The 19,990-nt window shown below is 49.4% G+C and overlaps 1 protein-coding gene across 5 annotated transcripts in view; it reads left to right on the top strand.

Annotated features, from left to right (window-relative positions):
• Sesn (Sestrin) overlaps nt 1-19,990 on the top strand; it is a 137,287-nt gene that overhangs the window by 42,265 nt on the left and 75,032 nt on the right. For all 5 annotated transcript variants that reach the window (XR_013086128.1, XR_013086127.1, XM_076817469.1 and 2 more), the window contains one exon: nt 2,120-2,149. Coding sequence is in view for 3 of the 5 variants with exons in the window: in XM_076817469.1 (XP_076673584.1) it covers nt 2,120-2,149 (30 nt within the window). In the remaining 2 variants the exon portion in view is untranslated. The remainder of the gene's footprint in view (nt 1-2,119; nt 2,150-19,990) is intronic.

Here is a 19,990-nt window from a genome sequence, read left to right as displayed (position 1 = left end):
ATTCGAGCGATAGCGGCGGTAGTCGGTCACGATCATTCGGATCATTCCGGTTAGAGGGAAAAGGTTAAGGGACGCGCGCGATAACTTGATTGATGAGGAAACGACTTTAGAAAGTTTATTAAGGGGACTTCGAGGAGGTCGATTAGTAAAAGATGGATGGGTTTCAGAGTCTTCTTGATACTTTAATATAGGGTAAGTCTGGGAGAGATGGTCATATTTTCGTTTGGAGCCTCCTACAGCCAACCTATTTCAAATAAAGCACCGAAAATGATTTAGAACGAAACTTCAATCCTTTGTCTACATACCCGTTAATATCAATAAACGAAAAATTATTATTTAATACACAAATTTAACAAATGAAAGAAAAGTGTCATTGCCCATCTCTCCCTTAATGTCCGGGAAAGATGGACGTACATACCTTTCAGGCTAACAAGTTGTGGATCTTACCTAGTTATCACAGATCCTTTCTAATTTTCGTCCACTTTTGTTTCTGCCCGCTCAAAACTTCTTTGGACTTAGTGACAAACGCTGTACAATTTTCATGGGCCCAATAACCACTTCTTTTTTTTTCGTTTCAAAATAATCACTGCCCATCTCTCCCGTATGACAATCCCACCCTGACTTACCCTACTCCAAGCTTTGATTCCTACATTTTCAACCCCTCCAGCCTGATGTGTTTTGCGAAATATGTCCATAAAGAACTAATGTTTCTTTTCGTATTTTGTCAGCCGTATCAAAGGATACGGGACTGTAGGCAGTAGACAAATGTTTGACGAGCATTCTGCGCCGTTTCCGCACAATTGGGGAGGCGAATAATGTGGTTCGATATACCGCGGGGGTTGAGAAGGGAGCCCAAGACGAATCCTCGAAGTCCGCGCGTGTACTCGTAAGCAGCTGGTTCAAAGACGATCTCGTTTCATGGTTTACGTAACGCGCGGTCCCTCGCGCCGGGATTATCGCGTTTCAGCGCGGAGGACATGGCTATTAAATTATTATTTAACGGGCAGAGTTATTTCCATGTCGAAGTGAATCACGCGCTATGTCGAGAGGCCGCGAATAATCTGGATCGAGGTGAGCCAGAAACCTGAACGCGCGCGAAAGAATACGATAGCCGTGATCAATGTCTCTGCTCGGCACTTGAGACGGGGGTTTTCAGCGGGTTTCGATAACGACGCTATAAACGAGGGTGGCCCATCTTAAACGTCCCTCGTTCCGGTGTAAATCGCAAGGAGTTTTATTTTGAAATTCGCGAAACTGGTTACATTACGAAAACGTCCCTCCGCTTTAAGGGGCGCGAAAGAAACGCGGGGGCGTAGAGATTCATGACTCTCAGAACGAATCTCTACGCCCCCGTTCTTCGTTGCAACGCGATTAAATTTGCATGGAGTATTTTTAGACGGATAATAGCTGCGGGATCGTGTCGCGGGGTGGTTGATTTGAATTTGCGGGGCGGGAGATGTCCCTGCTCCCGCTTTCCTCGCTTTCACATATTGTCCCCTTCAGCTCGGGCCACGTACGGAGGTATAATGAAGGTTAATTAGAGGGGTTGACGCATCGAGCGTTAAATTAATGCTAACACGCTATCCGCAGCCTCCGGGAGAGCACTATTCAACCACGACAGCTGATTGCCGCAAATTGGCTTCAATTTCCTTCAATTTGCAAGGAAGTTAAAAATTCATGTACCGTGGGCGGCATCTGGGGAGCACGCCGGCCCATTCGCGGATAAAGTAGATCCTGATTTAGCTGCCGCACCGCGAGCGTCGATTCCGCTTGATGCGCCCGAGCCGCCGGTAGATGGCGCGTCGGCGCCCACCGACGAATTCGAATTAGCTATGCGGCGGTTCGTTCGGGTGACTTTTTCTCCGGTTATTGTGCTCGCGTTTTCATTAAAATTAGTCGTTAATTCGCAGTGTTCCCGATTACGTTCCGCGACATCGGAGTTGCTAGCTGTCAAGGTGAAATATTCACGGTAAATCGCCCCTCTAGCCATCGAGATGCAACGTTAATTCGAGGATTACGAATCTCGCCGGCTAACTCTTTTCCATGGTGGCCATTGTGGAAATGGTGGTCACCTTTCACGACAGGGGCAGCTAACACGAATTTTACCGTTCTGTTTTAGTTGCCGGATCTGAACAGCCTCGATGAAAAGGTGAGTGTCTACCCAGAGTCTTCCCACGTTCGCTAATTCCAATTATTTAGCGTGCCGCCTTGGGTAAGTGAAGTCAGGCAACGATTTTCTCTCCACTCTGCCCATTTCCCTGTGTTTACGTGAACGCGGGAAATTTCGTGGCTCGCTGTTGTCGTGCCTCGACGCCGCCTTGATTCGAACAGCGTCGTTTCGAAAGAGGCCTGCGCTGGTCGTTGAGCGCGCGGATTTCACGGGCAGCTTAGGCATTCCGTGCGCGGACCGAAGATGTACGTGCTCGGAATCGCGGAGGAGACATTCGTTCACGGAGTCTCGTGGGTGGAGTAAGCTCTCGTAAACGAGGGGAGGTTATGTAATCCGGGCGAAAAAGACGCGCGTACGCGAAACAAATAGGAAGGTTTCGAGGCACAGGCATCAGGCTCCGCGACGCCATTAATGCGAGCAACCAGTTCGAAAAGATTTCCCGCGTCTTTCAACTTACGCGCGCGTGACTTTGAATCTTACTCTTGGATTTGGATTATTCTTGCGCGATGGAAAATAAGAAACAGGTCTCCGCGACTTCTAAAAAGTCGATAGAGATGCGAGATGAAGCGATAGGTAGCACTAATGCTAGTTCCTAAGAACTTAATTCCTCTCCCATTTTTCTTAACATAAATTCAAGAACGCAGAGTATCCTGATCATGCCTTTTAATTCATTCAATATCCCGTCACCCTCGATATCGATGCGGATCATTAATCTCCGAGTAATTAGGTAGCCTCCGAAGCCCAACTATTCCACTTATCAAGGAATCAACGTGGATTATCTTATTATCCGAGATTCGTTTCCTTATCTAATTCCGCAAGCTTCCCTTACAGCTGATAAACTGATCAATCGCGGAAACACGGTTACGAACTAGGTATGTCAGCCTTTACCAAAGCAGCACTCCTTTCTCTTCTGGAACACCCGCGCTTATAACCGCGGCCAGCACCTGCCGCCTCATCTCATTCATCAAGTTTATCAAGCGCAGGTGTTGATTTACATTTGCCCCTCGCAATCGCCCGTTAATGCCGAATAAATTGCATTACGTTCGCCTCGAGATGGGCAATCACTTGCCGCGGAATTAATCGATCGCCGACCGTCCCATTAAAACGGGGACCGTCATCGATCTTACGCGACCGTTTCCGCGGAACGACGCGCTGTCTGCCGCCCGACGATTTATTGCCCGCGGCGATCGCCGCGTTTTCCACCGCGATCTCGATTGTTTGTTCGCGCGGGCGCGCTCTGCCCCGCTCGAAACGGCGTTGCGTAACGCGCGATTTCCACGGTGCCTCGCGATAATTGGCCGATTATTCAAGAAACTGGTCGGTGGATCGGGCGCTCGTAGGTGGAGCCACGCGGAAGCGGATCATTAAGATAATCGATCGTGAAATTACGCTCGCTCCTTCGGCTCGCTGCCGACGCCTGGTTGAGAAGAAGAATCCCCATGAAAAACTTCAAAAAAGTAAAAAAGTACGCCAAGTACGTGAAATCAAATAAATCACAAAAAATAGAGGATAATAATGATTACGAAATAAAAAAAGATGTGAAATCAAAGTGAGCTGCAAGTACATAAAGGTGCTTACAGTCGAATATGATACTTGGCGTGGCAAGCAAGGTATTCTCAGATCATCAATACCCATACCTTCCCTCTCGCGGGTTTTCAGATAATTTGTCAATTTAAAACTCTGATAGTATGAGCATTTATGTACTTGCAGCTCATTTTAATTTCACATCTTTTTTTTATTTTGTAATTATTATGTTCTTCTATTTTTTGTGATTTATTTGATTTCATGTACTTGGCGTATTTTTTTACTTTTTTGAAGTTTCTTATGGGGTTTTATGGGAGTTTTTTCACTTCTTTTTACACGGATAATTTGCTTAGGGAATGACTTCAGATAATTTTTAATATTATAACTTACAAATTATCACGGGACAGAATTAAGGATAAATTCTACGTAAGTTTAACAACTATGAAAAGAAACCATGTGCACCGCATTGCCGATCTATATGTATGTATAGTACTTTGTGTAGGGGAGAGTAGGGTAAAGTGAACCGCTTAACTTTGGAGGGTCATAACTTAAAATCGGAAAGAAAAAAAGACACGGAACTTCAACAGGGGTTTTAAGTGGACCTTAGACTGTAAGAAAATCAAAGCCTTTGTTAAGAAAAATATTTGGCATCAAAGGAAAATGAGATTCACCGGAGGTATTGAAATCTTTGCCTCGCTCAAGTGGTAGGGTAAAGTGGAACACCCACTTGAAGACCATGTAAACGTACGAAATCTTTATTTTTATGATTTAAAAAGTATTCATTTGTGTAAAAAACTATAAATATATGTTTTAGGTATAACTATTACAAATAAAATATACCAAAAATATATATTATACACATAAGATAAAATATTTTACCAGATAACATCAAATTTACTGAAAATAATCAAATACACTTGGATTTTTACACGAATAATGAATATCAACACGTGCATGGAGAATTTTTTAGTTTTTATTGCATTAAAATCGTGTAACTTAAAAAAAATGTTATTGATTTCTTTTATTATTTACTTTTTACATGAGAAAAATGCCTTTAAATTTAGAAAATATTGCAGGCGTGATGAGGTATTAATGAAAGAAGTTTCAGGTTAGGTTGGAATAGCCGGGCGGCAAGTAAACGATAAGCGGTAGCGACAGTCGTCATATACAGGGTGTCTTTAACGTACTTGGCATCGAGACGCCACCGCGTCTCTAGATAAAGACAATCCCGCTAATTTATTATTCGATCGCGATCCATTTGTTCGTTATCCTCTCGCGGCCCGTCCGATCGATTTCCACGCAATTTCGACGGATGGAGCCGCTGCTCCTATCTTGCGAGATCGATCGCGCGGCTACGTGACCGCCGTCACGGACGGGATGATGTGTAAAAAATGCAAATGACCCGCGGTACGCCGGCGTTATCTGTCCTTCTAAATTGACCGTGATGCAATTCCGCGAGCCTGTAATCTCTCGGATCGTTCTCGCTCGTCTCTTTTTCAAACCTGCCTGGCTCGCTACCGTTCTTTTTGTTCCCGACGGTCGGACCGAAACGGATTCGCCGATCAGACGCATTACCCTAATGAAACAACGCTGCCGAACTCGGCCGAACGTGCACGCGTTATCGATTGTGTTTCCTCTCGGGGCCGGGATTTCCACGAACCGCCGTGCCTCGATTAGGTCGAAAACAATCGCATATTACACGAATGGAATTGATTTCGAGGAACCTCTGGGCCTCGTCACGTCCTCGCAACCTCTCCGATTGTACGTATACCCACACATTCGCCAGAGTGGGGTTGAATTGTTCCAGAGTTTAGCGGACTGCTCCGCTGTGGGCTCGGTAGGAGGATATTCCTACTTGAATCCATCGTTTGCCTAGGATCGGTAGAATCCCTTAGCAGGTCCACCGGGCTATTCAGCTTTCATTCGAGCAATGTTTACGGTACGGGGAAGTGGCGAGCAAGCTCCGCATCATCCTTTCGATGTAAATACTCCCAATCACAATAGCATTCGAGTTTTTCCAAGCCTCCCTCTCGCAGGCATTGTTCCATATATCGTGGCGTTCCCAGGCGATTAATATTCCCGTATCTATGCAGCTACGTGCATTTACCTAGACCCGCGCAACACCGCGCGCGTAATCCTCGCCGCGTTACGCAACGCGGCTCGCGGAATAATTTCCTTCAATTCCGCGAGACGACGTCGCTCGTTATCTACTTGACTCGGTCGTCGAACCCTGCGCCTCTTTCGATCGGTGTTCCCGCGTTTCTTTCGCGCCGCTACCGTGTCCCGGCACCTCTCGACGGATCGATGGACCACGGAGCATGGGATCGGCGACCGATTCGTCGTCGCTCATTAAATGAACCTCACACGAGTCTCCTGCGAGCCTCAGAGAACGGTGGTGCTCTGAGAAATGCTTCTGGAGAACATTTATATTTCCCTGAAAGAGGCCAGGAAAGGACGACGGCCGGGGTTCTACGATCCTTTGGCGAAGCACTGAACTGGCACACGTGCCGCGCGGATTATACCTTCCTACGCTCTTCGAGGGAAACCTGTTCCTAGCCTACTGTTCCTCGAATGCGAAAAGCTATGGACTGCCCGGTCATCTCGCTTCCAGCCCCGTTGAAACTCTTCTCCCAAAGATCGCCGAGGAGCTCCTTCGACGAACAGTTTGGAGAGGCTACAAAGGGGATGCTTGGGGAACGCGGGATGAAAGACAGCAGCGCCCCCCTCGCGACTCTCGCGCTCGCGGGCGCGAAGCGCCAAACGAGCCCGCGCGCTCCTCGGCGCGAGCTTCGGCGCTCGCGATTTCCGAGTTGCAACGAGACTTCCCGGAATTCGGGTTAATGGTTTTTGGCAGACGCCGCGCGGGCACCGGTCGTTGAGCTCGCGCGAAATTTCTAATGGCGGCGAGGTTCATTCGAGAATCTTGGCCGCGCGATGCGACAGTTTCGCTCGTCCCGCGCTCGCACGCAGACGCGGACGCGAATTAACCACGGGGCTTCCGAAATCGGTGATGCGACGGGGGGCCTCGCCGGGGGAAGGCGGGAGAAAGAGCGGATAATTGAACGCGAAGTCGGGGGAGCAGAGGGTGGGGTCCGGTTTAACGCGTTCTTGCGTAACCACTCGTTTTCCCGGCCGAGATCCGACGCGGTCCCCGCGCACGGCCGTGCGGACCGTTTTGCATACGAGCGCTCTTGTGCATAACCGGCTGGCTGTGTGCGCCGGTGTGCAGAACCGGCCTGTAGGTGCCTTTAGAGGTTAAGAAAATATCTGTGTCACCCGCAGCGATCGGGCGACCGGTTGCCAGATACTCGTTGTAAACAGGATGGAATTTCCATGCATATTCAAGCCTGCACGAGAGCATCGAGGTCGCGGTGCCGATCGTTCGCTCGAGCGCTGGCGGTTTATTCCAAGGTCCGAGAGTAAAAGCGGCGTCTTTTTTTCGGTGAAAGTAAGCGATAGCTGCTGCGGCCAACTGGCTGGGTCGCTTCGGTTAGTGGCATCCCGAAGAAGCTTTTTAGAAGGCGAGGGTCAACGTGCACGAATGGGTCCCAAGGATCTTTCGCCCCGAACCGTTCCCCGTGGCAGCGAGTTCGTTAACTGTGATCGCGGCTCCTCAGGGCTCTTGTAACCAAGTTCTTAATGCCGCGTTTCCACCAAGGCGAGCACGAACAAAAACATTGTTCGCGAACGTTTTCGCCTGTTCCTGTCGTGTCCACACCGCCGCGAACATGAATAAAACTCAACGCACAATGTTTTTGTTCGTGTTCGCCTTGGTGGAAGCGCGGCACAACGTGACCATTCTGTTTCTGCTGATTTTGCTTACTGGGTTCGTGTCCATTTCCATCTGCGCTGCTTGCCTACTCGAGGGGTTAAGGCTTAACTCGCAAGAGGAGTCTCGCAACCCGGAAATTCAAGTTTATTTCTTTAATTTTAATTGCCAGATTTGAACCAGACATACGAACATACAAACAAACAGAGGATCGAAGCTGAATAAAATCGTTTAAAAAGAACAAGTGTCGTTGGGTTATTCGAGACAGCCCAAGTCAGAATTATGAAACTTTGGAGCCGCCCGTCTATTTTCCAATTTTCTGTTGCAATTCGCGGACTGTAAGAACTGTGAGTTATCAAATGATAGTCGCCTTAGTTCCCCGGATTATCCGATTCAGCGATCCTGCCGCAGTTCTTCTACGCCATGAGAGTATCTCTTCGATCATCCCTTAATTCTGTGGACTAGAAGAGACCGCGACTCGCGCGATCCCTCGCGCAGCCTCGTAGCCCGCGAGCGAATCGCCAATTAGATTTTGCAGTAGAGCGATCGACACAAACAGCCGCCTCGCTCATCCACCAGTCCCTCGCGTGTATATTAATCCCGTAATGACTGGCGCGATTGTGTTGGAGCACGTAGCCGCGGAGCCAGTCGCATATGGTCGCTCTTGGTAAGCAACAGTGGTTGCCAAATCGCGGCTTCTATTAATAAATTGGAAAATCGATTTGCGTAATGAAAACCGTGGAAGCATCGCGAGTCTCTGCGACCTCTTCGCCTTTTCTTCGCCAAGCTTCGCGTTCTTTAACAAGGAATTTCAGGCAGATTTATTGTAGCGCGGTTGCGGTTGATTCGCGGACAAGGTTGAAGAGCAGCTCGACGTCCCCCGATGAACCCTCGCGGGGAGTGGATCTGGATCGTTCGCCGCGAGTCGTTAAAGGGTAATTCTCCGTTCGCCGGAGGAATCGTCGATTGGAAAATCGGAACGGAGCGCTCGCGGATCGGCTGGAAAGGGCACGAAAGAGCAGGTCGACCTTTCGGGGCGAGGGACGAGCGAGAAATTTCGACTCCCGAGCACTCGTAGATCACTCGCGGGCACGCTGGAAAGAGCAACACGACTCGCTCGGCTCGGGATGATTGAATCCAACCGGCTAAATATACCGCCTCGCTGCCCGCCCCTGCGGTGATATCGCGAATAATAATATAATCGATGACACGTTGATCGAGCGCGTCGCGATCCGCGACGTCGATACTCGGCGTCCCTCGTCGCCTGCTCGCAGCACCTAATATTTCCCGTTTCTCGGCGAGCCAGCGTTTCGTTTGATTCATTTGTTTGCCGCGTATTAAGAGCTGCAACAAGTCTCTCGCCTCGCGATAAATATAGACTATTACTCGCGCGACGCGCGGAAAACTGACCTCGGACTAGCGGTAAAACGGGAAACCGCGTATGCGGGCCTGTCGACTGGTAAATATAATTAAACAAACAGTGAATGCGACGCACCGGTTATACGGGATACTTGTGCCCAATGAGCTACTATCCCGCGTCGTTTTATTACCCCCGGGGTGGAACAATCGGGCCCATTGTACGCCGCGCGAATAACAAGCCAAGGAGAAGCATTATATACCTATAATAGTATTATTATTAATTGTCTTTATTACTCCAAAGAGAGAAGAAGGCTGAATATTTACAGAGAGCATAGACAGAGTAAAGGCGAGGCTGCGGGGGTAACACTGTTGAGAAGCCTAACCGTGTACTATATTAAACTAAAAATAGAGACAACATCAAACGGACATAGCAAATATTAAGAACAAACTAAAGTGAAAGTAATCTTAAGGGGCTGTTCCCGGTCTAGAGCCCATAACATAGGTGATGTTTAGGAATTAATTAAAGGAAAACTACCACATATAATTTAATGGGACTTTTCGTATTGAATTAAAGATGACTTAATCTATAGAAATAAATTTTTTGTTTTATAATTAATCGTTGCAGATGGCACTGGAGAGTCGTTACACTCGAGGCGTCAAAAAATTCATCCAAATCGGTGCAACCTGTAGCCCCTAAACCATTGGTCTGAAATAAAAAATAATACCAGATTATTATAGGGCATGAAACTCGCTCGTGGACTGACCAGAAAAAATGACAAAAAATGACTTTTTTTTAGAAAATAACGACGCTTAAAGTTTGAAATCACTTTTTCCCTATATTTTTCGTTCTTTCGACCCCTTTAAAAGTTACAAATTTTCATTTTTTTAAATTTTACTGGCTTCTCCGCGAGCCAGAAAAATATTCTTCAAAATAAAAAAAGTGTCGGTCGAATCGGATAATAACTTTTCGACGTACAGGTTCCACCGATTTTAAGAACACTGTTTCGAGAGAAACGCGTTTAAAGTTTTACGCGAGTCCCGAGTGGCCGGGCGTTACCTACCCCTGCATTTGCGCTACTCAAGTGCCTAAAACTTCGTGAATTTTTCGAATTTCAAAAAATACGGTTTCAAATCGATTTTTAGACCAAAACCTCCCCTTAAAGCTAAACACGAGAATAACAAAAATTAAAGTGAAAAGTAAAGTAGATAATATAAAAAAAGAGCTCCGAATGGAAAGGAAAAATGGGGGAAACCGTTGCGCGGAGCAACGTGGAAGGGTGTGACCCCATGAAACCGCAGTGCAAGAAATTTTTGCAGCGCGATTCTGACACGGGCCTGCACATCTGGAACGATACTCGATCGCCTTACGTCCAGATCGCTCGCGTCGATACACGGTGACGAGTGCACTCGCAGCTGGTGCAACGGGATGCTAATAAAAGCGGCCGATCAGATTGGAGCGAGTCGGTCCATGAACCAGCTCTCGTTCGAGTGCTGCGCGTAGAAGTGCGTGGGTAATTAGTTGCGGTCGGATTCAGATTGAAATTACCGGGTCATTGCGGTTGGGGGACGATAAGGATTGTTCGCGTTACGGTGTTGGCCGTCCCGCGTCCTCTCGGTTTAAACAGATTCTCTTCGTTCCGAGAATCAGCGGAACATATAAACATTATAAACATTCGATTCCCTCAGATCCTCGGCGTTTAAATCCACTGCAGTTTAATAGTAGATGCAGGAAGGTGTGCAACGCATTCCTTCGCCGGTATATCACGGCAGTATTCGGTCCAAGATTATATAGTAGCCTGTAAATGAAATCGTTAAAATTAAATGCGCTCGAGCCCGTCGTTTCGAGATTGTATTTAGTTTGCGCTAATCGCCGAAAATAATTCTCGGTTGGGCGCGGCTGGGATAGATTCCGTTACCCACGCTTCGGGAATCATTCCCCGCGCTGTCTTCTCGTCGGAGCGGTTTTTTAAGAGATTCGAAACGCGCGGTATTCGCCCGCTCGAGCAAACTTGTCCGCTGCGCGGCTATTTATACTGTAAGTGAAGTACAGCTCGCTGGCTCCGAGTGATGACAGACATATCGCTGGTGCCGTTTCGCCGGACTATCAATAGCCTTAACGCTGGCCCTGTTGTTCTGGAACGTGCTGGATCTAATGCCTGCGCTAGATCCGTTCTCGATCTTCCCCTTCGTAAACACACTTCGAGGGCAACCTGCCTTACAATGCCGCCACTATTAGAGTCAGAGATTCTGCACACTCCGCGAAGGATGTTTCTGAAGTGAAGCCAGTCTACAATCCAGATGTCAAGAGTTTATTTAGAAATCGCATAGTATGCGACAGTATTAACATCGCCTCATTTAAATACTCCCATTGGTTATGCGATAGCTCCACCCTCTCCTTCTCTCTCTCTCTCTCTCTTATGTCCCCGCGGCGGAATAAGTAAACAATTGAAACCCATTCTCGCCTGGACAACCGCGAGATGATTAAGCGCCGCGACGGTACACGAGCGTATGAGCGGACACGTGGGCGTTGAAGGAGCGGGGTGATTTCGAAATTCCGCCCTCGCTCTTCTGCCACTATTCCCGTCGAGCAACCGCGTCGACGCGAATTCGACAAAGGACCCTCTCTCCGCTGCCCCGCGTCCCTCGCACCTTCGCTTTCGAGGTCTTCTGGTCCCCTCTCCCCGGCGGCACGTGCTTCTGTTTGTAAAGAGTGGCGCCAAACTGCCAGCAGGACCGCGTGTCCCACATCGAGCCCACTCGTGGGATCACGCAATCCGTTCGCACGCTCGCGCGCTCTACGAAGGTAGAAGCACGCCTGTCGCTCGGGGCGAGCAGCCTTTTAATAAGTGATTCCGTTGAGATTGGCCACGTTGTGTTGCGTACGCGTGGCCGCCTCCACCGCGAAGAAAGTCGCGATAACAGATTAACCAGATCCCCAAGGCTGAAGAGTGCGCGGGCCGTTCGATCACCGCCAGTCAGGTCCCACCAACGCTGTTTACCTCCTCTTGCACGATTTCTATCGATCCACGCTGGCAGAAGGCGGGAGTATGATGCAATATCGAAAACAGTCGCATCACCGTGTTGCCGCGCACGTGGCAGACCGCTGGCATCGTGAGTTTTGATAATCGAGAGCGCGGGGGTGGCTCTCCCCGCGAGTAATGGGTTCTTTTTATCAGAGCCACGTATCACGAAACGTTTGGTCGTCTATTGGACAGATTTCCAGTCGACTGCTTGCTACGCACTGCGTACCGATCGCACGGAACGCTTCGAGAAAGCAGCTGTGGATCGCTGAGTCTTATCGATCCATTCGGTAACGTAAAATCTTAATCGTGTCCTTGGCAGGCTATAATTAGACGAGTGCCATCTTTCACGCAGGTTATCGCGCTGCTATTTAACCGGTCGTGGTGAAAATAGACCGGGATAATGGACGGTTATCCATTCTCGCCTGGCAGTGTGGAGAGAACGCTTTCTGCGGCGTATATCCCCCCCCCCTCCCCCGCCCCCCGATGAAAAATACAATTTATAGCCGCGCGAGGACGTTAATATTCATCGAGGATGCTAATCCCAAGGCAGCGGTGGCCGGGCGCGTGGCGTTTCCTTCGGCGATTCGTCTGCGAAGACAATGCGTCTCTTCTCGCTCGGGAGACGCCGAACTTGGCGATTCCCGTCCGCGGCGCCTCCGTCCCCAGCCGTTGTTTGTATCGAGGCGAGACGCGCGATTAATCGACGCGCAGCGTTCCCTGCTTTCCCGCTTACGTCAAGCGCACAACCGCCCACGCAACGCGTTCTCGTCTCCCGCTGTCTCTTTTCCGCTCCCTTCTGCTCTCTTTTCACCGTCTACGCGATCACCCTTTGAACCGCTCTTTATCTCTCCCTTTATAATTAGCCGCGCGAGGACAACGCATCGGAGGAGAGAAAGAAGGAGAACGACGCCACGGGGTTATTAACACGTCGGTCGTTAATGTCGTTATGCAAAGCGTCGCCTTTTTCCCTCTCGCCCCCTCGACGATGTCCTTCAACGGTCGAGCCCGTTGGCATGCGGTTCGGTTAATCGAGAAATAAATTCGAGAACTCGGAGGTGACTCCATTCGACGAGAAACAGAAAGCAGCACGACTTTATTGGAGCTTTGTCCTGGACCAGGGTTTAGCTTCCTCTTGCATACGGTTGCTCGAGTGTTCGGTCACTGTTCAACACGATTTTTGGTCCGCAATATTTGCTGGATGATTCTTGTAGAGTTTTTCGCCCTGAACACGAATCCGCAAATATAATTGCTGTATCACCCTCGGTTTCCGAGAAATTCGATTTAAAGAAAATGCAAATTTTCAATTTTGAACCTCTTTTGTGTTCAAACAGTAGTAGTTATTCGGTTGCTTGTTCCGGCAAATTAGTCTATGAACCCTCGCTAATATAACGATATAAGTTATTATTGAATTATAAACATTTGTATATGTTTAAACAACGATCAAATGGAATAGAACACCCGAAATGCACCAATTTTTGCAGACATCTTTCTATATATTTCAAAAACTAAGGGTCCAGGATTAATTTTGCGGATTAATTTTCAGGGTACGAAAATAATCTATAAGAAGCGGCTATTGAATGTCACAGAACAGAAAGAAAGTTGAATTTTGTTGGACAGTGTAATTGAAGAGTCCTTGTAGAAAACACTGTAAGCGCCAAAATGAAAAAAATTGCCAATGGTACTACTCTACTATAGAATTTGATTTTTGGCACTTACAGTGTTTTCTACGAGGAATCTTGAATTGCGTTCATCAGGGTGTGATACGCTAGGATACGTGAAGCGAACGTGGCAGTGCTCGACTTGCTGTAACTCCGCGACCGAGCACCGCGCTGTGATGTGTATATAACCGACGTCGTTCCCGTCTTATCACCTAATGGTTTCGTTTCTCGGAGAAAATGCGCGTCTAGGGCCAGAGAGAGGGGGCCGTGATCGTCGAACTCGGTTCAATTATATGCTAATTGCGCGGATCGAGCGTTAATCGCTATTGAAAATAACAAGCCGGGCAGCATGGGGCGGGAGGACGAGGAAGGGGGCATCGATTGGAATGAAAGAATGCAGAGCCGCGTGCCGGTGACTCTTTCATTGCGCCGTTTATCGCACCGAGAGGGTTCGACGATTTATTGACGAGCCGCGCTGGTAGAACGGCGGGCGAATGATCCGCGGGGTAAATGGAAAACGGTTGGAGAGGGCGGGCGGGGCGCATCGTCGGAGTAAAGAAAGATTTCGATAAGAGGCAGGCGATGGGGGCAGTTAATCGCCCGATTGACCCTCTGCTCCGACTCGGCTCGGCTAAACTGGCAATCAGTAATTGTGTCAGACGACCGGCTGCCCTTGTTGACAGTGCGCGGAGCCAGCCGCGGTTATTGAATGTTGGGAGTCGATTTTTCCTCCTGTTTTTCTACGCTGTCCCGACCTTGCGCTGACACTCGGGGGGGAAGGAACCGTGCCTGAAGGGACGTGGGGATAGGGGGCGGGATATCTCGGTGGAAGTTGACTCAGATTTCCATCCCCCTGACCTCTGCCGCGTCGCTCGCGGCTCTTCGGTAACCTCGTTATCGACCACAGTCTAGAGCACCCCGAAATCGGAGCAGACGGCGATCTACTTGCCGGATCGGTTAATCCGCGAATTTGAGGCGGGCGATAGGGCTCGCGGGCCCTCGCCGTCGGGATTCAGCTGGCGACGCCAGAGCGTAATTGCATCGATGCTCGGCGTGGACCGCTGGAACGTGGTCGGATATCGCCAATTAACTCGTCGCATGTACCACTGTGCCCCCTATCCGTTATCAGCCGTCGGGACTCTTCTTTTTTGTCAAGTGGCGCGCGTACACCGAGTTATGTGCGGATACGTCAGAGCGCGGATTAGAGTCCAGCCGCGATACACCCGGGTCAAACGCCCTATTATCGCTCGCTTGGGAGTACGTGTGCATGCGCTCGCAACAATTCTTGCACTCGAAATCGATCTCCTGCGATGCACGGTGTTGACGGTTCGATGAGATCTCACCGAAAACCAGGGAGATCCTCGGCTTCCAGTACTTAGAGCGTCTTCATTGACTACGATAGTCGCCACTGGGAAATTGGAAATATGACGGAAATTGGACGGACGGAAGGAAAGAGAGTTGGGATGATAACGAAGGAGAATTAATTGCTCGGGCGATGACGCGCGCTCGGCCAAGTGAACTAGAGTTCAGTGTGTTTATAAAACAGCGCCAATTTATCGCCAAACGCGCTATCTCTGCCCCCAAAGTGCCGAGCTGGGCGTGCCATTAGAAAAACAAGAGAAGTAGGTCAGCCGAAGGAGCATGCAGCGCGCGTACACAGGCGGAGCGTTTAATCGAATTGCTCGATCGCTCCCCGGATTCATTTCTTTCTGACACATCGGCGTACGTAGGAAATGCTGTAACGATAGCGTAACGATAAGAGTAATCGTTGCTCTTATTACCGACGATGCGCTATTTCCTGCTTGCCGGAGCACCGTCCGCCTTTCGAGTCTCCAGCCGCGACCTCTCGTCGGGGAACATACATGTGGGTCATTAGTTTACGGAATAATTAATTATGCGCGCTCGGCGTCGAGTAGCTTCTTCCATCACTTAATAACAGTTTGAACGTGGAACCTCGATTCTCTCTAATCTTCGATTCCGCACGGTGAGCGAGTCTCTATCGATCACAAATCATAAACAACGTCCAGAAAGGCGAGAGGTCTTCGCACGTGAAAGTAATCTCGATCGTCCGACCCTGCTGCGAGCTCCTTTTCCGAATTCGTGCTCCGCTTACGAATCGCGCGCGGTTTCTTCGCCGCCCAGCACCGGCGCCAAGTCGTTTTGTGTGCCTCCCGCGAATCCCGTTGATAATTCGAGCTATAAATACCAATGAAATTAACGTGTCAGCGTAAACTGTGCTGGCAACGCGGAAGCGCACGCGGCCCGCGTATGGCAGCACCGTTTTCAGATGTTGCAGCGGACGTTACACGCGTCGAGTTATTGCGTCGTTCGTCACAACGATCCGCGGCTATCCGAGGCAGCTCCGGCCGTCTTTTTCGGTCTCTTTGCGCGAGATAGCGGCGAGGAATCTCGAGTCGCGCGCCAACAGGCGTCTATCTGCTTTCCAGTGCATGGGACTATCATCTTCTGAACGCTTCGATGCCGATGATCGATGGATCTGCGCATCTAGAATGCCGGAGATTAGAGAGAGGCGAAGCTACAGCAGAAGTGGAAGTAAAGTTTGAAGAGTTGTACGATAGATCATCGCCCCTGAGGTCCGCGACCACGCTCTAGCCACCCCTTGAACACGAAGGAGAATAATGGTAACGCGGAGCTGGTTCCCGTAACCCCCTCGTAGCGCCGGGTCCTTGCCGCTGGGCGGCCACTTTGTTCCTCCCACGCGATCCTCCTCCGGTCCCAATAAATGCAGAAAGGACGCGCGGCTGCTAGATCGATAGAGCACGGCTGTTCCATAACAAAGCGCGGGCGTACCGCCAAATCGCGGGGGTCCGAGCGATCCCCGCTGGGTCGTATATATCTCAGCGTCCTCCTCCACGTGCAACCGACGACCTCATGATCCCCGCTGTCCCGCGATTTGTAAACAATCGTGCCTCGTAAACACCCGGCGGACTCTTACGAGCGCGGCAAAGAATAGAGGGGCCGCGGCGGTTTCGGCCGACGTTTATATTCGCGACACGCGTTACTCCCGTGTTGTTTTGTAACGCTCCCGGGCGTGTGTTCTCGACCTACATACCCGTTGATCGACACCTCGGACAAACAAGATTCCACGCGCGAAATTAACGGAACCCGACCAAACGTCTGCGGGGGAGGGGCGATAATTTTACGGCCCGTAAAGCACGCGCGTGATTCGAAAATAGTCCCCCGCCGAAAGTGCGGCTCGCCCGAGTGTTTACTTATCGGCGGAATAAATTTGCGCGCGATCCACGGCCAACTACTTAGCGCCCAAACGGAGGTTGGAACGCGGTGACGAGGGAAGGCGTGGATTTGGCTGTCGTTCCTTAAGGTGCAAATCCACGATGACACAGAAATACCGTGTCTCACATGGGACTTTAATCTCACGAGTCACCTTATCAAATTATTCTTTAATTATTTTGTCACTAATTTCATGAGATTAGACTCTCGTGAGACAAGTTTCGTGATGTACATTTAGTTGTTGCTGAGATATTTGTCTCGTGATTGAAATGTCTCAGGTAAAATCTCATCGTGGATTTGCTTGCATATTTAGGGGATGAATACCGATCATTCCGCGGGACGGGTTCGAAGTTGAATGATTCTGGCGTGTATCTGGAGACCTCCTTCTCCGTTGCTGATCACGCTATTTATACGCGGTGGCGGGACATTATCTATGTGGCTCGAAAACTGCAGCAGCCTCGTACTTCGCTGTTTATCGCGGCCGACCGTAATCGTCGCCGCGATGCTCGGTCGCGCGTCCCCGCAATATCGTCTTCGGTCCAGCGTTTTATCGTTCGCCCTGGCGCACTCGCATTGTTTATCGCGCTGCACTCGAGTACACTGTGCAACTTTATCTTTCGGCCGGGCTACCACGAGCTTTACACGCTTATCGTCGCCGTTTCGCTTCCCTTCGCGATTACGCGGACGTTCGTTCACTGGCTGTTTCGTTCGGGACGCAATTATCGCCCGGGGGAATTCGATGCTTAATTGCGTTCCGATCTGCAGCTCTGTTGTGTCTAGGGCGACCAGGGGACTGCGATTGGACAGGCCAGACTCCAGCAGACGTCGTTTACCGAGCTGCCTCGAAAAGGTCGCTGAATCTGCCGTGGGTGAATGGCATGTAGTAAGATTCGTCAAGCACAGTCTTCATTGCTGAGGTGCAGAAGCATGCGATATCTGTTCACCTTGGTTTTCCCAGGTCTTCGAGACGTGCGTGCTTAATAATTGTGGAGTAGACCTTTATAGGTTCCTTATTACTAGCAGTGGTTTTACCATTTTGTGATCGAATTTGGGGGCGTAAGCCAGGGGCCAGCGTGAGATTTTGCTGTGTGTGGAATTCAACGTTCGGAAATTTGGAAGGCATTATTATTTTTGTATTTATTCTTTTTATTTTTATTATTAATTTTTTCGTGATCGGGAGCTGCGAAAATTCATACAGAAGCTCGCGCAAATATTTGATAATCGGTGAATAGCGAACATTTGCGTACGTCGGTGGATCCACACATGTAGCTGCCCGCCAAATGCCGAATGTGTGGTTCCGCGTTTACCCGAGAGAACTGCCCATCAGTGTTCGGTTCCGAAAATACACGTGCATGCAAGCAGTCGCGCTATTAATATTTAGAAAATCCTCATCTTTACCAGGCAAGCACGTAGCAGCAATAAACCCATAAAGCCAATAGATACAACATCCGTCAACGTCCTTCAATTGAGTGCCAACCGTTTTTAAAACTCATTTTCCCTTCACATTTCGTCAGCACGGGCTGCAGATCGTCAGCTTTATGCCTTTATAGCTCGGGCTGCAGGCGACCACCTGAACTTTCGCTTGGTCGAAGGTTCGTCCCAGCCCTTGATAGCTCTTGACCTTCTCCTTCCACTCTCCTGAAGGAGCAGTCATCTAATTTTAAAATAACTTTCTCCATCCACCAAGACATCCCTTCCACTTTAAAAAACTGGCATTACTGCTGAAATTGAAGTTCTCGGCAAACATCAAACATTCAGCCATCCCAATTTATTTTAAAATTTCTTTAGAAACATATTTACATATTTATTCTTTCATCGAGTTAAAAGAAATCAGCCGCCACGCATGAACGACATATAATGGTAAAAATATAAAGTAAACGTGAGATGTGAAATAGAAACAAAACCTTTCAAGTTCACGAGTCTCAATCCGGGATGATTGATGTAACGTAAAGTATCTTAAATAGCGCGATATAGGAAACCCTCCCCTTCTGAAAGAATTTCCGCCAATGGCAACGGTGCGGTCAGGGTATTTAAACATCCCTCGTACACGGAAGTTATTACTCGCGCAGGAGCACACCCGCGATCGTTGAAAATGCGGATCGATCCTCATCGTTTACCGTTCGCCCGAGCACAATCGCGAACGAGCCGCTCTTCTCGTATCATCATTTTCACGGCGCACGCGTGCGCGCCAGCTGAATTACAGCGAGCTTTATGGTCGCCTGATGAATTTCATAGCAGGCCTTGGAGGCGTTGTTATTGGGTGTGCTCGTGTTCGTAGTGGGGCCGGGATTCTCGCCGCTTGTCCGCCTGAAACTCGCGTGCGCGAGCCGCGAGATCGCGTCACGTATCAGAAGTGTCTGCGCGTGTGTGTGCGGGCGCGATCGTTCTGGGCACCGTGGAGCACGTGCAAATTAACGATCTGCTTATCGTTCGCATGCTGAACACACGCAGGAAATGCATACACGTAGACCTCACAGAGACGCGACCGAATGATTTTTATTAATAGAGTCGGCTATTTTCGTACAAGTATCACGCGAGTGGGGCGGGAGCGGGGAGGAGGATCGATTGGAATTTTCAATTCTTTGGGCACTCAGATCTGCGACGGAAAGGAAGCGGGTTGCCTTTGGTCTAGCAAGTTTTACCATTTTTACATAGAGCTTAATAGAAGCCGGGAACGTTCACTCCTCGAGCAGCGTATCTATGGTTCCGCTAAAATGAAAAGCGATAACAGACGAAAATAGAGCCTTATCAAAGTTAATCAGATTTAACGTATCGCGCTGCCCTTTGTTCCACTATTCTTTCGCGCCGCCTTCGTTGCCCCATAAAAGGTAGACTCCTCGGAGTTCCCCTTATCGTCTCAGGGGGCGATCCTCCTTTCGTTCCTCAAATCCTGTTACTCGGTAGGCTAGAGCGTGACTCTTTCGATCCCGATAGAAAAGAGCGCCGACAATGATACTCGGAACCAAGTCGAGCGGCTGCTCGAGGCCACTGAAAGACTATCCCCATGGTGCCCCACTGTTTTCCACGACTGTATAAGCACTTGCTGTTAGACAGGCAAGCCAGAGGATCGCAGAAATAGAAGTCGTGCTGGGCGCAATTAACAGTCGAAGTGTACTCGATACGACCAGCTGATTTCGTCCGGATTACGCTCCGTATCGAGCAATGCGAGCCAGCAAGTGGTCGCGGTTCTGTCCCGGCTCGCAGCGCCAGCTCTCTGCTTCCACGCCGCGATACG

Source organism: Andrena cerasifolii, chromosome 7 (assembly GCF_050908995.1).
Source record: "Andrena cerasifolii isolate SP2316 chromosome 7, iyAndCera1_principal, whole genome shotgun sequence".
NCBI classification, from domain to species: domain Eukaryota; kingdom Metazoa; phylum Arthropoda; class Insecta; order Hymenoptera; family Andrenidae; genus Andrena; species Andrena cerasifolii.
The sequence above is the reverse complement of the archived record's forward strand: the minus strand, read 5'-3'. Positions and strand labels throughout refer to the sequence as shown.